We start from the raw sequence: 19,591 nt of genomic DNA, 5'->3' as shown, positions 1-19,591 counted from the left end.
CATATTAGAAGTTCTTTTAATTCCACAAATGAAAATTTAGCCATAGATTTTTCGAAAGGTGTACACTTTCCTTGTGACTCTTTATTTTTATTACCTGTTAGTGATACTGAAATCAGGAATGTTTTGCATAGATTGAAAAATTCACAGTGCACGGATTTTTATTTCTTAAACAAAAAAATAATTGTGGAAACAATCGATATAATTATTGACAAATTAATACTTTATAATAATTGTATTACTGAAGGATTTACTGAAGGAAATTGGAAATTATCGTCCCATCTCAATCATTCAAATTTTTGGCAAAATTTTTGAGAGTATTCTAAATGTTTGTTTGTTAGAATATCTAGAAAAACACAAAATACTTCACTGTAATCAATATGGCTTTAGAAAAAAGTGTAGCACTGCTCTAGCTATATAGAAAATTGTGAAAGATATAGTAATTTTGTGTCTTTAACATTGTGTGACTTATCCAAACTTTTGACTGTGTTTCGCATTAATTACTGTTTAAAAAATGCATAAATACGGTACTAAGGGAAACACTCTATTGAGATCATACTTAACAAATAGAAAACAGGCAGTTTTTCTTAATAACTGCTATTCTGAGTTTAACACTGTCGAATATGGGATTCCTCAAGGTTCGATATTAGGACCCACTTGGTTTCTTATTTATCGGAACGATTTGATGCTGAGATGAGACGCTGATTGAAATTTATGCCAACAAAGGTAAGTTTAACATAAACTCCAACTTTCATGATGACTATACATATACAAGATCTAGAGATGCTATTAGAACACAACGTTTTAGGTTGACTAAAAATGTCAAGTATGTATGTAAAAATTTTCACTATTCCTTTGACTTGTTAAAAAAAAAATTATTTTTGTATATTGACTAAATAAATTCTATTCTATTCTATATCCACGACGTGTTGATAATACATTAGATCTGATGCTATTATTTTTTGATCGAAATTACTAAAAAATAAGACCCCAAATTTTTTTATTACTTTTCCATTAATCATTAGAGCAAATCATGCGTATTATATAATATATAATTTAATTTTTAAAAAATTTATAATCTGAATAAAATATGTTAAAAGATTCCATAACACAATGAAACTAAACCGTTAACTGCGCAACAGTACTTTTACTGTACATTGGTATTCAAACTAACTGATACCAACAAATGTAACGAGTTTTTGTAAAATAAACAAGAATATTCTGTTAGGCGCAATTGCGAACATGAGAATATTTTAATAAAACACAGTGAAGTACAAGAGACAATTTAGCCGAGTCTGGTTAAAAAAAGTCGAAACATTTTTCGCAGATATCTGAAGCTTTTAAGACACAGGTGGGGTTACTAAATGACAAATAGATGAAAAAGTAATCGTATTTTTACCTTGCGTTTTTTTTTAACAATAATTTATGATCACAATTTGATTTTTTGTCTATAAGTTTTTTCCCTTATATTTTACGTAAACAATATTTATATCATTTTTTTAAATCAGGAATATCTTTATTTTCCCGTTTTTTAAATTAAAATTGATAAATAATTTACGGATATATTTGCAAAAAAGCAATTTTTTTGCACTAATTTATAAGATTTATTAATTTTTTTTATTAACAAAATAAAATAGTATTAATACATTTGAACATCGAAGAATTACCGTCTTTTAAATTTGTGCGAAAATTCCCCCCGATCAGTCAAATAGTTTAAAAGTTATTTTATTTATTTATCCCTGAGGCTAAATATTTAAACTATTAAACTTGCTCTATTAATGATGCTAGACACATTTAGCACATTTCATAGGATTGTTTAAGACAAATTGTCTCAGACGTTCGAAACGTTTGAAAAAGGGGTACGATTTTTACTTATAAACAATTGTAATAACTTCAATATTTTTCATGCTACAGACTTGTACGTACAGCCATTGGATAGCTGGTAAAAAACTCACATTTAAAAAAAAACCTGAGCAATAGGAACGAAGTTGGAGGCTATTTTTTAAAAAAATCATATCTCTATTGTTTATAAACATTAAGAAGTAAAATTTGCACAAATTTTAAATGAAAATTTTAACTTTATATTGAAACTTATAGCTATAAAATTTATCAAATTTTTCGAAACTTACAGCCATTCGAAACGAAGATAGTTTCGAAAGATCGACATAGGAAAGTGGAGGGGATAACTGTTTCAGCTCCGTTTTTTTTCGAGATCAGAACTTCAAATTGAAACACGTAGGAAAAATTTACATTATCTCGGCTTCTATTGCAGCTAGAAGCCTCTTTTTTTGTAATCTGGGGTAGCTCGTCGAAATATGAATAACTACATAGTTTTCACTGGCCGGGAAATATGGCAAACCTCGGAAAAATTAAGTCCATTTGCAATTCACCGTAAAAACATATATAATAGTCTCCCGTTTTATACCGCTGTCGCGGCTTTGGGAGTATAGCAGGGTAGTCTGCTATATCTAGGGCCTACGGTATACAAGGAAGGTAACATGGCCAGTGCTACGCTTCAACCGTCTATTATTACCCCTGGTTTTACCCAAGGTACTCATTTTTATTCAGGCTGAGTCGACCTGGGGCCTATAGACATTTTTAAAATGTCTAGATGTTCTTGCCGGCGGTGGGATTCGAACCGTAAAAACATACTTTTTTTTAATTTGGCTGGAATAGTCTACCGCAGTATTAATAATGATGACATAATTTTCACCCCCCTCCACCGGAAATCTTGGAAAATCCCGGGAAATCAACATAATTATAATTAATATAAGGAATATAATAATACAATGTGTAAAAAATTACCTGAAATTTAATTTATAAAATATTTAAGTATTATTATCATTGATATAAAATGAAAAAAAATATATGTTGATTTTCCGGGATTTTCCGAGATTTCCGGTGGGGTGAAAATTATGTCATCATTATTAATATTGCGACAGACTATTCCAGTCAAATTAAAAAAAAGTAAGTTTTTACGGTGAACTTCAAATGGACTCAATTTTTTCGATGTTTCCTATATTTCCCGGACAGTGAAAACTATGTAGGTATTTATATTTTGACGAGCTACCCAAGATTAAAAAAAAGGCTTCTAGCTGCAATGGAATCCAAAATAATGTAAATTTTTCCTACGTGTTTCAATTTGAAGTTCCGATCTTGAAAAAAAAAACGGAGCTGCAACAGTTGTCTCCTCCACTTTCCTATGTCGATCTTTCGAAAGTACCTTCGTTTCGAAGGGCTGTAAGTTTCGAAAAATTTGATGAATGTTATAGCTATAAGTTTCAATATAAAGTTTAGATTTTCATTCAAAATTTGTGCAAATTTTAATTCTTAATGATTATAAACAATGGAGATATGATTTTTAAAAAAATGGTTGTCCACCACGTGTTAAAAACCGAGCAGGGAGACATGTAGCTCCTCAAGTATTAAATTTTATCCAATGTCGCCGTATAATTTAATTTTGGAATGATGTAAACCCATATATATATATATATATATATATATATATATATATATATATATATATACATATATATATATATATATATATATATATATATATATATATATATATATATATATATATATATATATATATATTGGCCACAAATTTATTGTTAGCTTCCACTACATAAGGTACTGAGGATGATCTGATTAGATCGAAAACGTTATGCTACTTTACAAATTTTGACGACACCTTTAAAAGTTTTAACTATATGTTTTTATATACCTAAATACAATTGTGAAGTGTTTTAACTTCTGTATGTTTTTTTAAACGATGGTATACAGCCAACTACTCACTGGGATTGTCCCATTAATTTTTATACTATTTTTATGTTGAGAAGATTTTATGTTGGGCGCCAGTTGTAAGATGATGGTAAACAAACTATGGAAAATAATTGGTTATTTAATGTTGTAGTGTAATTAACAACGAACTGATAAATAACTTATTCACCCAACCACTTGCCGAAAGAAGATTGAAGAGAGTATGGCCAGGCCAGAAGACCTACCGCAATAATACTTAGAGAACCGTCAATGGACGGTACCTAACTCAAGTTAATTTACTTACAGACTATTTACTTATTACTCTGTGTATGGAGTAGATTGTAAACATATATGCAATGTAACAATAAAAAAAATTAAAAAAGGAGTACTGCCTAAAAGAATACGAAGTTACAAATAACGGCCGACTAAGCGGTAAAAATAAATTACAATTTATTTCATTGCCATGATCACGTTGTTCTCGTCTTCTTTTTTATTAGGTTAACTGTCGAACTATCACTTTGGTTCACATATCTTCTTTTTGCTACAACCTGTTATAAAGGATTTTTTTACTAAATTTGTTTTTTCCCACCATATAACACAAGACGATTGTATCACATGGTATCACTTAATAAAAACTGACAATGACAAAAATCACTGGACTTTTATTTTATATAGAATTGAGAACTTGTCTTCAGTATAATATCAGTTGTTAGAGAAATAGTTACTCTACAATATTTACTGATAACTGACTGAAACATTAAATAAATAATAAATAAAATATATAATAAATAAACGATATAATTCAATAATTATGCTTCCCCCTTCCACTATTTTCCCCCTTAACACGGAAAATATCGACAAAAATTTGTACAAAAATACTTTAAATTCAAGATGGCGGCTAACACGAACATAGAATTACTTCCTCTGCTGCTTTTTTTTTAAGTATAGTGTTTTTTACGATAATACCATCATAATTCAGTGTTCTATTTCTATGAAATATAGTTTAAAAATTTAAATTAAAGACATTGTAACCTTACTTTATTGATAGATGCATTTTATTGCTATTTTTATAAAACAGCATGCTTTATTATTTACACAACCTTGTAAATTTTTTGTAGTAACTATTAGAATACTTAGATATTGCAAAAAGCGGAAAGATTCTGTAAAAAAAAATGAAAAAATAAAGAAAAATACAAATTATCCACACTAAACAAGGTTTGTAGGGAAAGTGAAACTGACAGAAGATGTCAATAAAATCTACGTCATCACTTCCACGGTCCATTCAGTCGCAACTTTAAATTTACACTACTAATGCCCCCTCTAAAGATAAGAATAATAACATTTTGGGGTAGCTCGCCATGTAAGGTCAAATTCCATCCCAAAGACAAAAATTTTTATACGACTTTGAGATACTGTCACCCCTAACTCTACCACAGGTGCGGCGACTATTCTATAATACATATAAAATTCATACGAAAACACAACGCTACCTTCCGTACTATTAGTGTATATAAACTAATATGTTTTAGATTTTAGAATATCAGTTTTCAACATCTCTCATTTCTCATTTCTCATCATTACCACAATTTAATGATTTTAGCAATTAACTGTGTCATTACTAATAATCCTATTAATAAATTCTCTCATATATTTCATAAGGACTATCCATAAATCGCTAAAGCAATATGGTATAAGGTACAATGTATACAGTTTACATAATAAGTTGTTTAATCTGCAATTTGCACCAGCACAATGTCAGTTCACAGCTTACATTCTTCAGATATCTTCCCACGTAAGTTTACTTTCCCACTGAGTATTGTACACTGAACAATTGTTCCGTAACCTAAAGGTGCAACTATATGTGGTAGAATTGGATCTACCATATTTTGATTTAATATACAGGATGAATTAAAAGATTCACTATTTTTAATGAAGTGGGATATTAATTTATAATACAATAACATTGAGGAAATTCGCGCTAAATCATTTCATCTAATAATTAAAAAACCGTTATAGTTCAGGGAAATAAGTTTTTCTCAAGACATCGCAGTAGCCAGGTATTTGACGAGTTTTTCTGTTAATATACCTACTATACAGTGCTAGTCAAAAGTCCGTTCCCCCTCGTATATTTTGAACGTTTATACTTTAATAGTGAAATTTGGAGGGAGGTAATAAACAGAGTAGGCTTCTTAACTAGTCATAATAAGTGACGTAATAGTGACAGATGACGTTACAGCGCCACTGTGACAGATAATTTTAAATAGGACCTTATGGCAAGTGATACCTCGTTTGAAAGGTATTGAAAATACCTATTCAACCATACTAATTTTATTTGTGTTTAAGCTCATTTTGATGAATAATTTAAATAAATACTAAAATTGTAGTTTCGCATTTAATTAATAAATATTAAAACCTCCGCCTCTGGTTACTTGTCAAAAAGTTGACGTTTTTCAATTCTCTAATTGTTTTTACGTCAACGTCAACTTTTTTGACAATTAACCAGAGGCGAAACTACAATTATTATAATATACCTATTCAATCATACTAATTTTGTTTGGATTTAAGGCTGTTTTATCGGTGCATCAAAACCTAGGGACAGTATTTTCTCTGTTATTTACTGACAAAATGTCTCGAAATTTTGACATGTTATTCGAAATTATGTTGCCTTTAAACTGATGGTTTTACTGTTTTTATTTTTTTGAAACTTCTGTTGAAAAATTGGAATATACTGTTTAACGTTCTATTATAACCAAACTTTTTACGCCCATCACTCGAAAGAGTTTTTTTTTCTGTAATCGTTGATTTTTGTTTCACCTTTCTGTGTCCAGTAATAATCGAGAAAAGTGTGTTCCAACTTTAAAGAAAATTGCTAAAAAATGAAATCTAATAGTGAAACGTGTTACTCATCATTGGGCTTAGTTTCATCGTTATCGCCTTCGTGACGTCAAATCTCATGAACGTACGGTCAGTTAGTTCGTGTTAAAACTAATTTGAATGGAGAATAATGTATTTGTTGTCATTAGGTATACTACCCGTCGGCCGGCGGCACTGAGTAAAGATGGTCTCGCGTAAGCAGTGTAGAAAAGTAAGTGATACGCCCATTTCAAATCGCAGTTGGCTTGAACTGCTAAAACAGCCTTAAGATGATTTTGACGAATAAATTAAATAAATACTAAAATTCTCGTTTGGCATTTAATTAATAAAAATTCTATCGTCCGCCTTTTGTTATTTGTCAAAAAAATTGACGTTTGTCAATTCTCTAGTTATTTTTAGTTTGCAAACGCGTTTATACCTGAATATTTAGTTTCTGTTTGTGCTTAGTCAAGTTGTTTTTAGATTATTGTTTAACGAGACGTTTAAATTTTTACAAAGGTAGAATGGTACGTACTGTAGCCGACAAAGTAACAGCTGTGTTAATAATTGGTGAGTGTAGAAATAATTTCCATGCAGCGAAACATCTTTTTAATGAGAGGTACCTCGATCGCCCTACATCGAGAGCTTATTTGTGGAAGCTTTTTCGGAAGTTTAAACAAACAGGTAGTGTTCAAGATGTCAAACGATCTGGTCGACCAACAATTACTGATGACAAAAAAATTGACATAATTTCAGAAATGGTAGTGAACCCTACTTCTTCTACAGCCCAAGTTGCATCTATATATGGAATCAGTCAAAAGACAGTACACCGAGTGTTGGCTGAAAACAAATTTCATCCATACAAATTAAAAGATGATGACCCCGACCGAAGACTAGAATTCTGTGAAAATATGTCCAATAAAATTAACCAACAGCTCGATTATATATAAAAAAATTGTTTTAGTGACGAAAGTACTTTTTCTCTACATGGAAATGTTAACACACACAATGTAAGGTATTGGAGTGACACAAATCCTCACGTCTTTCGTGAAACACATACTCAATTTCCAAACAAAATAAATGTTTGGGCAGGTTTTTTGGGAAACCACATAGTTGGGTCCGTTTTTCTCAATACTAACTTTTTTATTACCTCCCTCCAAATTTCACTATTATAACAATGCCCGTTCAAAAGATACGAGGGGGGAACGGACTTTTGACTAGCACTGTGTTAACTATAGTAGTCTATTTTTGAACCAATATTTCTCGGTGTTCTAAGTTTATTTCTCAGTAATCTAGTTTACTATGTATGGTATAAAAATTATTCGTTCATTATTGAAAATTGTTGATTTTTTGCAAAATTGGACGAGCTTATCATCTCTCATTAAAAGTGCTATTTCTCTTGTTTGTATATTTTTAAGAGCCTTCTGCATGTACGTATAGAATTTCTCTATTTGATCTTGCTCATCAGTCAGAGCATACATTTGCAAGATGTTTATTTAAATCAATGTTTAGCCTTAAGTTCAAACGACAAAAAAGCTAACACAGACAAGAACTAGGCATATACGCAGAGTTGAATTAGAGGACAATATTGAAACTGTAGAAAGTTTCACGTATTTGGGACTTGCATTAATCACACTAGATCTCGAAAACTAAGGTCTACAAAACTATTGTCAGATCACTAGTATTTTATGGATGCGAGACATGGGTGATAATAGAAGACACAAAACGAAAGCTGAAAGTCTTCGAAATAAAAGTCGTAAGGAAAATATTTGGACCTATTTAAGAAAACGGAGTATGGAGATCTAGGTAGGTACAACCATGAACTCTACCAACTGTTCAGAGAGGAACCGATCTCAGAATTCGTTAAACTTCAGAGATTTCGATGGGCTAGTAATGTAGTGAGAATGGAAATCCAAGGATTGCTAAAAGAGTCCTAGATAGTAAAATGCAGGGCGCAAGACCAAAAGGAAGGCCACGGAAAAGGTGGGAGTATGAAGTGGCAGCGGACGCGCAAAATTTGCTAAACGTGAGAACCTGGAGAAGATCGGCGCGAGACCGGCAAGGTTGGAGGCATAGTTTGGATGAGGCCAAGGCTCGATTTGGACTGTAGCGCCATTGGCAAGAGAGAGAGAGAGAGTTTAGCCCTAAACTTTGGAAGAGCTACTCTTTCCGAACAGTATTTGTATAGAACATGTCTTAGAAGAACAAATTCCATATGGAATTAGCCTTATAACAACGCAAGAACCTACATAGGTTATCACATCAAAGAATAGAAAAGCAATAGGAGCAGAACAAATAAACATAGAACTCCTAAAATGTAGAGGTGTACCCTTGCTATACTTAAGAATGGTACATCTAATAAATCAGTGTGAATTAGAATCATAAATGGGCATTGAAACGTAGCAAACGGCACAAGTCATAACAATGTTTAAAAAAGCAACCGTAATAATTTACATGCTTCCAATAGGCAGCTAATAATATATTGTGTATGTCTTTCGCAGAAAGGGTGTTAAAAGCTTACTATAAAAGAGCTAAAATCCAATAGATAAAAAAGAAACAAAAATAAATAAGCTATTTATTGTGTACTTTAGAAAAAAACCACATCGTTAAAGGGATTTTATTGTTTTATATGGTCAATGGATCCCCAAATATAAAAAAACCGCGGAGTCGTACTATTTAAAACGTTGTATTTATGAGAAAGTTTAGTTTTTTATTTTTAATTTGAATTCTATGCACCCTCATCATATACATCTGCAGAAAAGTTGTTCAAAATTAAATTTTCTGTCGAAAATTATTAAATCTTAAGTCAAAAATATTTTTTTTTGGGAAAAATATATATTCAAAAAACGAAGCAAATCACAACGAAAAAACGCGATTGTTTGCCCCATATGTTTTTTCCACAGGATTATAGGTATCACAGACCACTAATAACATAGGTATAGGCATTGCTTTACAGAAAAAAAATCGACGATTCTTCCTTTTATAAATGGCATTTAGGTAAAAGTTTTTAGGATTGACAGTATATTTATATAACAAATATAATAATAATAGTCTCCCGTTTTATACCGCTGTCGCGGCTTTGGGAGTATAGCAGGATAGTCTGCTATATCTAGGGCCTACGGTATACAAGGAAGGTAACATGGCCAGTGCTACGCTTCAACCGTCTATTATTACCCCTGGTTTTACCCAAGGTACTCATTTTTATTCAGGCTGAGTCGACCTGGGGCCTATAGACATTTTTAAAATGTCTAGATGTTCTTGCCGGCGGTAGGATTCGAACTCCGGACCACCGGCTTGCGAGGCAAGCATCCTACCGCTTGCGCTACGCAGGCCTACCTATATAACAATAACCTATATAACAAATATACTAAATAAAAAAGAAATAATCATATTTTTTGTAGGTAATACTTTAGATCCACTTGACTGGGGATGGAAAACTTCAAAATATGGATTAATTCCAATATTCACTGTCAAATCTCCTGCGCCACATGCTGTGCTTGAAAAAATAGCCTGTAAATGTACCAAGGATGTTCAGGAAACTGCGGTTGTATTTATAGTAAGTTGGAAATCAATTGTTCAATGTTCTGCAAAAAGTGCATGGGTATTAATTGTTAGAACTATGACGTAACTGAGGTATCAGAAAAATATATTGAAGCTAATGCTGACGAAGAAATAGACGTTGACATTGAAAATTGTTTAAAATTATAACGTTGACATAAGTTTATAATTAATCAGCATAACAAATACAACGTTTTCTATGACTAATGCTGATTTCATTTCCCGATTATCCACAAGTTTCTTTGTTTTGTGTAAAAAATAATAATTTGAAATATTACGGGTAAAAAAGGTCAAATAATCACTCTGATTTCATGAATCAGATATGTATGATTCACCATTTTAAAGCGCAGAAAATAAGGTTTCTCTTTTATTTGGCAATGTACATACCTAAATGCACAGGGAAAGAAGCTAATAACTAGAAATTAAAAAATATATCCGTAAAAGTTAGAAAAATCATTGCAAGCATTTGACAAACTTAATCACACTTTGACAAACCATACCTTGACGTTTAGTCCTAGAATCTTTTACAGAAGACCATTTTAACACGTTAAACGCCACAATGCATAGTTAAAAAATATTAGGTGCACCAAAATATTTAAACACCTTTACAGTATTAGTTTATGCAATTTTAATAATTATTCTTTAGTTTTTTGCACTCTGTGTTATTTATTAATTAGTTGTTGGTAGGCGAAGTAGTACAGTGTATCTTATCAGTTCTCAATATGTCATATGAAATCTAGCACAAGCTGGTGGAAGAGTTTCTGTTCAGACGAAGACAGTGATGACAGTAATTTACAAAATTTTACCTTCAACATCACACAACTTAAGAACAGTAGACGATACCATTGAAAATGTTATTTCCCAATATCGACTGCCAGATGACGAAAGCTCTTCAGAAGATGATTACATTGCGATTAATCATAACACACCCTTGATATGGAAGAATGTAGATTGAAAAAAGATTGTAGGTTGAAAAATATTACATTCAGTGCTTAAGACTCGGCTATCAAAGCTGAGCTTTTTGAGATGTATGATAAAAAAACCTCTCGACTATTTTCAACTATTTGTGAATGACGATATTGTTAAGTGTATTGTACAAGAAACCAATCTGTATGCACATCAGAAGTTAAATATAGGTGGAAGAGGTGGTCACGGTCCAAAAGCTGATATTCATAAATGGGTAGATACAAATATCGAAGAAATAAAGACCTATTTGGGCATTCCTGTCTGGATTAGATTGCAAAGATTACCAAAGTGGTGTTCGTATTGGTCAAAAAACCATTATACGAAAATAAAGTAAAGTCATATGTGGCGTAATCGTTTTGAATTATTAATTGCCAATTTACACTTTAGTGACAATGAAAATAGTTACAAAGAACTTTGACTGTATAAATTATCACCCGTATTGGAGAAGCTGAAATCAAATTTTCAAAGAGTGGTAGTACCGGGGGAAGAACTCTGCATTGATGAAACTATAGTTCCGTTTAGGGGCCGACTGTCATTTTATTCTTTAAGGTTGGATATCCCTTAAGCTTGTAGAAGGCTCTTTTGGAATATTTTGTAGCTTTTTCACATGCAGCATTCCACCAGGGGACTTGGATTATGATTTTTTGGGAGAACTACAAAGCCAATAGATTTATGTGCAGCAGAAGTTATGCATTCTATAAAACTTGATACTTTAAAGCCAATTTCCACCTCTTCATCAAAAGGAGATATCAAGTTCAATATAGATTCTGAAATTAAGAAAGAGTAAAGAGGCAATTGGCATTTTTCAATGATCAATTATCAATGCGAATAGATGAGGGCCTGTGGTTATTATTAGATATTAATACAGGAAAATGATCGCTTCCATATAAATAAGACATAATTTCCCAAGATAATGATGGCTGTACAGAAGGATCACAAAGAGATAAATCTAGTGGAGACCAATCACTTGCAGAAGTATTAAATCTGGTTATGCGTCCGCCATTGAAAATATTTATATTAACTTCAGATGTAATTTGTTCGATTTTACGGCCTAGAGAGTCCACTTTTTTAGCTCCCCATAAAAAATTATGAGCGTTGAAATCATCTATTATTATACGAGGTTGAGGAATCAATTGAAAAAGATTAACTAAGCCATTTTTAGATGGATCTTGGCCAGGGAGTAGAAATATATATTCTAATTTTAAAGGAGATTGACTGATCTTTTGCATTAAAAAACAGTCGTTTACGGTATATATAAATAGTTTCAACCTACATAATAATATATTGTTTTATTGCTAAACTCAAGTATCTTAAAAATGCAGGCTATATATATAAAAGAGTTCATCTGGTTACTGAGAAAATACTCAGAAAAAATATATAAAACAGCTCATCAGGTCACTATAAATGAATGGTATGGTGAAGCACGGTTGTAGCACGCAACCTGAAATACACTAAGGGTATGAGATGCAACAGTGCTTTTTGTTGCGTCAGTAAGTTCAGTGTATGAGAAGCACACTTGTTTCGCATGGCGTTTAACGTGTTAAAGCTAATTACATTTTGAAAACGGCGAACTTTGAAAAATCGTATCTCGGATACTATAAATCGTAAAGACTTCTACCAAACGTCATTATCAAAAGAAGGAATAGAAGTTTTTTCTCTAAAGCAATGCCTATACATAGACCCCCGTAGAAAAGAAGTTATTAGCCAATAAAAAATCGCATTTTTTCGTGTTTTTTTTTTTTAATATATTTCAGTCATAAAAAAATTGACTTTAGAAGGTGACACTTTTTTAGGTAATTCAATTTTGAACATTTTTTTTTGTAGACGTATACGTAAACAGAAAAATTAACTAATTCACCTCTTTCTTAAAAACGCACTCCTTTAAATGGTAGCATTTCACGGTTTTTTCATATTTTTTGATCCATTGACCATATGATTATGAAACACTAAAACCCCTTCAACGTTGCAGTTCCTTTTAGCCCTCTTTTTGGGCATACCCAATAGTCTACAAAGAATATCGGAAAAGTTATAACACAAAATCGCACAAATTTTCTCCCAAATTTACATGTATTTTTTTATTATCCAGAAAAACGTAGAATCAAAATAAAAGAAAGTCAAATATAAAAAGACAATATTTGTATGGATTATATCATTAACAAGTAAGAAGAAAATTGAGATAATTACGTAAAAATTAAATTACTTAGAACCAATATTCTTTTTATTTTAAACATAATAAAATGTTTTCCTGCTCTATAATTGGTAACTGCACCATCGCATTTCCGTGTAGTACTACAATAAAAAGTTATGCAATTCTATCACAATCTTTATTCGAATGTGTTTTGTTTATTAATTTTGATTTATGATAAAGCAAACATTACAACAACCACTTGTTTATTAATTATGCATTATATGACCTAACAGAAAGAAAATACAATCAACCATTATTGATTTGGTTATATTTATAATACTAGGTTTGCGGTAAAGCTATCAATACGTTTTCTGATTCTAATGGATTTTCTTATTGGCAACACTTGTCATTGGAATCAATCGGAATCTTAGACAAACAAAGAGAGGGGACGCGTAATCGTATGGAATTGACTGAAGCCAAACCGGCACCAGAAAGGTTGCTAGACCATATTTTATTTCTTCAGCAGATTGAGAATAATGCATATATCAATAAATAGATTTTTTTCAAAATTTATAATTGAACACTGACATAATGATCACTTTTTGAACATGATTTTATCATTACATATTTTTTAGTAGATCAATATCGTGTTTCAGTAAATCAGTAAATTGAAGTTAAAATCAATAGATCTACTGAAAAATCAGTAGAACTGGTAACCCTGCGAGAGGTAGTAATGATCAACGTACATGCACCAAAGCATGGCAGTCACATCGAAACTGGCAAACTGGCTTCACTTTTCGAAGGTTTATTAAATGAACGTTACCTGTTCTCTCTATTTTCTTGTCTAAGATCGGAATGGTCTTGAATATAACACCTGATCTTAGTTCCTATGGTTTTATTCGGCGTTATCTAACTGCACCACGAACTACCTGGCCCCATTAATCCCAAGTACCTGCTGCCCCATCTTCGAGAAAGTTGGAGATTAAGTCTTAATGACCGGAAATTCTAAATTTGATTATAGTTGAAAGTAGGAATATAAATATTTTCAGTTATTCACTTCAGTTGCAAGTGTTACGGTATAGTTTTGTCCGTTAGTGTTCAAATTTTAAATGGCGAATCCAACGACTATGTTTAGTCAAAGGGGAGAACTTATATTAATAATTAATGAATATAAATATTCAAAGGCCCATGTCTCCAAAGATGGAAAAGTTAGATGATGATGCATCAAAAACGGGTGTCAACAAAAAGTGTACACAAAGTAAGGTGATGAAAATTACGTTATTCTTGAAAAAGCATCGGTGGAGCATAATCATGCTCCAGATATCCACGTTGACCGCCAAATTTTTAATAATTCTACAAAGAGGAAAGCTGTAGAAGATACATGTGAAAGACCTTTAAAGATTGTCCACAAGGAATTGAGGAAGGAAAATTTCAGCAATTTACCGCTGACGACGAAAGACATTTATTGCGTTCGAAGAAATATCTATGTTGCAAGACGAAAATCCACACCATCATTGCCCAAGTCACAGGAAGAAGTTCTACAAGTGTTAGTGAACTTAAATTTAAAAACAAATACATGTGAAAACTTTTTATTATCTACGAAAAATAATTCAGCAATTTTTAGTTGTTTCGCAAATCTTTACTTTTTGTGTAATGTAGATTCTTTGTATGTAGATCGAACTTTTCAATACTGTTCTAAATATTTTTGTCAGATGTTTACATGGTTACATAATATGTAAACACATGGTTACATGGTTTACACGGTTACATACATGGTACATACACAGCTACAAAAATGGTTTTTATGTTCCTCTAGTATTTTGTTTTTTAACAAATAAATCACAGTAATCGTATAAAAGTACTTTTGATACATTAATAACAATATGTACAGATTTGAATTTAAATTTCAAACCGAAGCAAATAATTTCTGATTTTGAAATAGCAATTCAAAATGCAGCCAAGTTAGTGTGGCCCGACATTATTATTTTTTGTTGCAAATTTCATTTAACACAAAATTGGTACCGAAAAATTCAAAATTTAGGTTTGTCCTCGGAATATAAAAATCAAACTGTTATTGGAAAATATTTAAAATTGTTTTTCGGCATTTCTTATTTGGATCCAAATGATGTTGATGACTTTTTTTCTGATGAACTTTTTAATATTATCCCAGAAGATGACAGAGTTTTGCAATTTTGTTCATGTGGGCTTCAAATTCATCATGTCTTATATTTACTACGAACGTATGTGAATCATTTTACTCGAAATTTAACGAATGTTTTTATAAATCACATCCTGACATATGTAAATTTACAGACATTTTGTTAAATTTTCAAGCAGAAGTATATGTGAAAATTAGAACTGCACATAGATTCGAAAAAAAACTTGATAAAACGGCAAAAAGAAAAGTTGATTTTATTGAAAATATGCTAAATGAATATTACGTTAATCAACACATTACTAAATTAGACTTCATTAAGTCAGTTTGCAATTATTATGCAGCTAACTTTTAAAATCTAAAATATAGTGTTCACTCTTACTTATTTTAATCACTAAATAATCAGACATTAGAATTAAGCATTGTTATTGTTTAACTGTAGTTTTTGTTATTGTAAATAAGTTAATGTAGATTTATAAATAATCTTTATTCGATTATTTTGTTATAGTTTCATTATGTAATCATTTAAAATTTTCGCTCATGCTTTGGGAACTGGGTTCCTTTTTGAATACAATAAAGTAAAATAAAAACTATAATGTTCACAAAAATATTATCCAAGTACCTCGTGGCGCAGTTCGTAGGCGCTTTTAATCCTACTATAAAACTGAACCCATTAAAATCTAGGTAACGTGGGGAGTTCGTAGTTCGTAGTCTCCCGTTTTATTGCTACGTTCAACAAAATTGCACTGCGGCTAATAAACAGCATTGAACCCTATTTTTTTAACTTTATACTTATTGCAAAAATGTTTAAGGTAGAGTTATTGGGATTTCGAGCGTTATCGCATATAAGAAATTATGGGACTCCAAACATAAGAAAAACGTTGTTTTCTAGATAATTAATAATATTTTGCGTGGTAACTGTTCGTAAAGGATGAATTAAAGTAAATTTAGAAAAACCTATGAAAGGGCGTCAAATTTTGTTTTGCTCAGGGTGCTTAAAACACTAAATGCTAAAACAATAAAAATGCTACACAATGCTGATATTGATGAGAAAGATATAAGAGTTATCCAGAATCTCTATTGGAATCAAAAGGCACGTGTGAGGCTGAACAAATCAACAAACACAGAGGAATTCGAAATTTTACGAGGGGTGCGACAGGGGTGTATTTTGTCTCCTATGCTGTTTAACCTCTATGTGGAGAATGTTTTTGCAGAGGCACTTGAAGGCACTGATTGTGGTATAAAGGTTAACGGGTACTCGATAAATAACATTCGTTACGCTGACGACACCGCAATAATCACAGATAACGAACATGATATGCAGTTGATACTAAATAAAATAAACACCACAGGAAAAACATATGGCCTGAAGATAAATGCTGGAAAAACAAAATGAATGACAATAAGAAAGGGCGCATTTTTCAGAGTACAACTGCACGTAGATAATGCTCCAATCGAGCAAGTGAAAACATTCAAATACTTGGGAATGATGGTGAATGACCAATGGGATCCTCAACAAGAAATAAAATGCCGTACCGAACAAGCAAGACAAGCTTTTCTTAAATTTAAACCGCTACTTTGTAACCGCAATCTTTCCTTCAATCTCCGTTACAGAATGGTTAAGTGCTATGTATGGTCCATATTGTTATACGGCATGGAGACATGGACGTTGAAAATATCTTCCATTAACAAGTTGGAAGCCTTCGAAATGTGGACCTTGCGAAGAATGTTCCGCATACCATGGACAGATAGGGTGAGAAACGAGGAAGTCCTAAGCAGAGCAAATACTGAGAGAGAATTGCTCAGCTTGATCAAGGCACGAAGGATTGGATACCTGGGCCACATCCTGAGAGGGGAAAAATACGCAATCCCTCAACTAATTATCCAAGGAAAGATTGAGTTCAAGAGAGGAGTAGGTCGCAAACAAATGTCGTGGCTGCGAAATATAAAGAACTGGACAGGCGTAACTAACACTGGCGAATTTTTGCATGCCGCAAAAGACAGACGTCTGACCTTAAGATAATTCGCCAACGCACTATAGGTGCACGGCACCATAAGAAGAAGCTTAAAACACTAGAACGGGCCCTTACAAGGTTATATAGCAATACAGTTACGAGTTCCCGAGTTATCCAGACAGCACAAGAATTCGCCTGAATTGGTGTCTTCAATATCAAAACTGGAACATTGGAAATTGGTAAAATGTTCTTTTTTCAGAAGAAACCAGGATTTGGGTAAAATCAGATGATCGATAAATTCGTGTACTTAGAAGGTGAGGAAGACAAACAAGAGGGAAAATAGCTAGATTTGTTCACAGACATAAAGGAGGAAGTGTCATGTTTTTGTGAGGTAATATGATCGGTAAAAAAGTCCTTCAATTTTCATCCAACCAGCATTAACAGCTTGCAGGTATGTTCATTTGGTTCTAGAATCTGTATTTAGACTCTGGACAGGTGCAATGGGAGAAAAAATAATTGTCATGTATGATAATGCACCTCCAGATACCACCAGATATCAGTATTCAGGAGTGGCTTGCTTGTTCAACCAACCTTAACCCTATAGAATAGAGCATTTGTGGATTATGATTTAAAAACACAAAACACCATACAGCTAGTAGGTACAAGCTGCTCTTGAAGAATGGAACAACCTACTACAACAAACTGTTGACAATTTGTTTAGGAGCATGCACAAGGTTTGTTTAGGAGCATGCACAAGGCCTAGGGGTAGTAACACTGACTACTAAAAAAACATAAATAAATAAAAATAATGTTTCAATTTATCATTTCAAGAAATTATTGGTGTCTCTAATTTTTATGTATTGTTGATCAAATTTAAAATTTAAAAAATAAATTTAAATTTAAAATAAATATTGTTTGACTTCCTAATTAATTCGCGTGAAATAATAAAAAAAATATCAGATAATTCCATATAAGTTTGGTTGTGTATACTTAAAATTGTATTTTTACTATTAGAATGTAAATCATAAGGTCTAAAGGTAAATGATGATTGGATATGGACTAAAGTTTATTAAATATTTACCTTTGTCTATATAGGTCAACTTGAAAATGTTATTGAAGTTATATATTGTATATACTTGGAGCATAAATATTTGGAAATAAATTATTTAATAACATAAACAAAGGTAACCGTTTAAAAACATCAAAGAAATAATGAATATATGAACTTAACATAATCAGCAGATGATTGAGATTAGAGGGTGATTATAGAATGACTTGTGTTCAATGATTATTTATTTATGTTTAACTAAAAAAACGACAAATATTATTTTTAAATATCTAATAAAACGACATACCTGAAATTAGTTGTAACCACGCTGATATATGGTAGACAGTGGTGGAACGACAAAAACAAAAGAACAACATAACGAAGATGGTTAACAAAGCAGTGACAACTGCCAATCCTATAAACACCATAGATGCTTGAAGAGCATGAGCGAGGTCCATAAATGTATCCCAAAAATTTTCCTTGCACTGTTCAACATTTTCTCCTATATAGCAAATTGAATACAATCCAATTCTTCCGGGGGTTTCTCCACTAGTAGTACCAATCCACTCAGCTGTTATAAAAGAAACAATTGCGATAATAGCGTAGCATATCGTAAAAATTGCCCATAATACTCCTACGGCTTTGGAATTTCTTACGTAGCTGGTGGCGTAAATTTGGGAAGAATCGACGTATTCTATTTTAGAACCCATTTTTTGGGTATTTTACTAAGACACTTGCTATTATCACATACTCTGGCAGAACATATGGAGACCGAGTAACACACTTCGTCGTACCACGGTACCACTTTCTACTCCCTTCCACTCTGAAGATCGTCTTTTGTACTTCGACGTCGCTGGTTCGTTGCGACCACGTATAGACCAGACAACAACGTAAATACAGGTTTAACTTTCATTATTGTTAGTTATTATTTTAAAAAATAGTTCATTACGTCTAATTAATTTCCCATAAAAATTATGCATAATAAAAGTATTTATGTATGTTTGAATAAGGCAATCCATAAAATCATTATTAGCCAAATAAACGATAGTATTAAAAATTTTCGAAATTGGTCTACCTATTTGTTTATTTGAGTTTACTGTTTTTTAAAGTAATGATCTATAATCTTTTCGCAATCGAGACGGAGTATGAATCAAATTTTTAAGGAA

General features: G+C 31.9%; 1 protein-coding gene across 1 annotated transcript in view; it reads right to left on the bottom strand.

Annotated features, from left to right (window-relative positions):
* The window catches only part of Tmhs (Tetraspan membrane protein in hair cell stereocilia), a 30,765-nt gene extending 11,517 nt beyond the window's left edge, over positions 1–19,248 (bottom strand). The window contains exon 1 of the mRNA XM_072532742.1: positions 18,733–19,248. Coding sequence (XP_072388843.1) covers positions 18,733–19,135 — 403 coding nt within the window. The 5' untranslated portion in view covers positions 19,136–19,248. The remainder of the gene's footprint in view (positions 1–18,732) is intronic.
* Between the last annotated feature and the right edge of the window lie 343 nt (positions 19,249–19,591).

This window comes from Diabrotica undecimpunctata, chromosome 5, assembly GCF_040954645.1.
Source record: "Diabrotica undecimpunctata isolate CICGRU chromosome 5, icDiaUnde3, whole genome shotgun sequence".
Taxonomy (NCBI): Eukaryota; Metazoa; Arthropoda; class Insecta; order Coleoptera; family Chrysomelidae; genus Diabrotica; species Diabrotica undecimpunctata.
The sequence above is the reverse complement of the archived record's forward strand: the minus strand, read 5'-3'. Positions and strand labels throughout refer to the sequence as shown.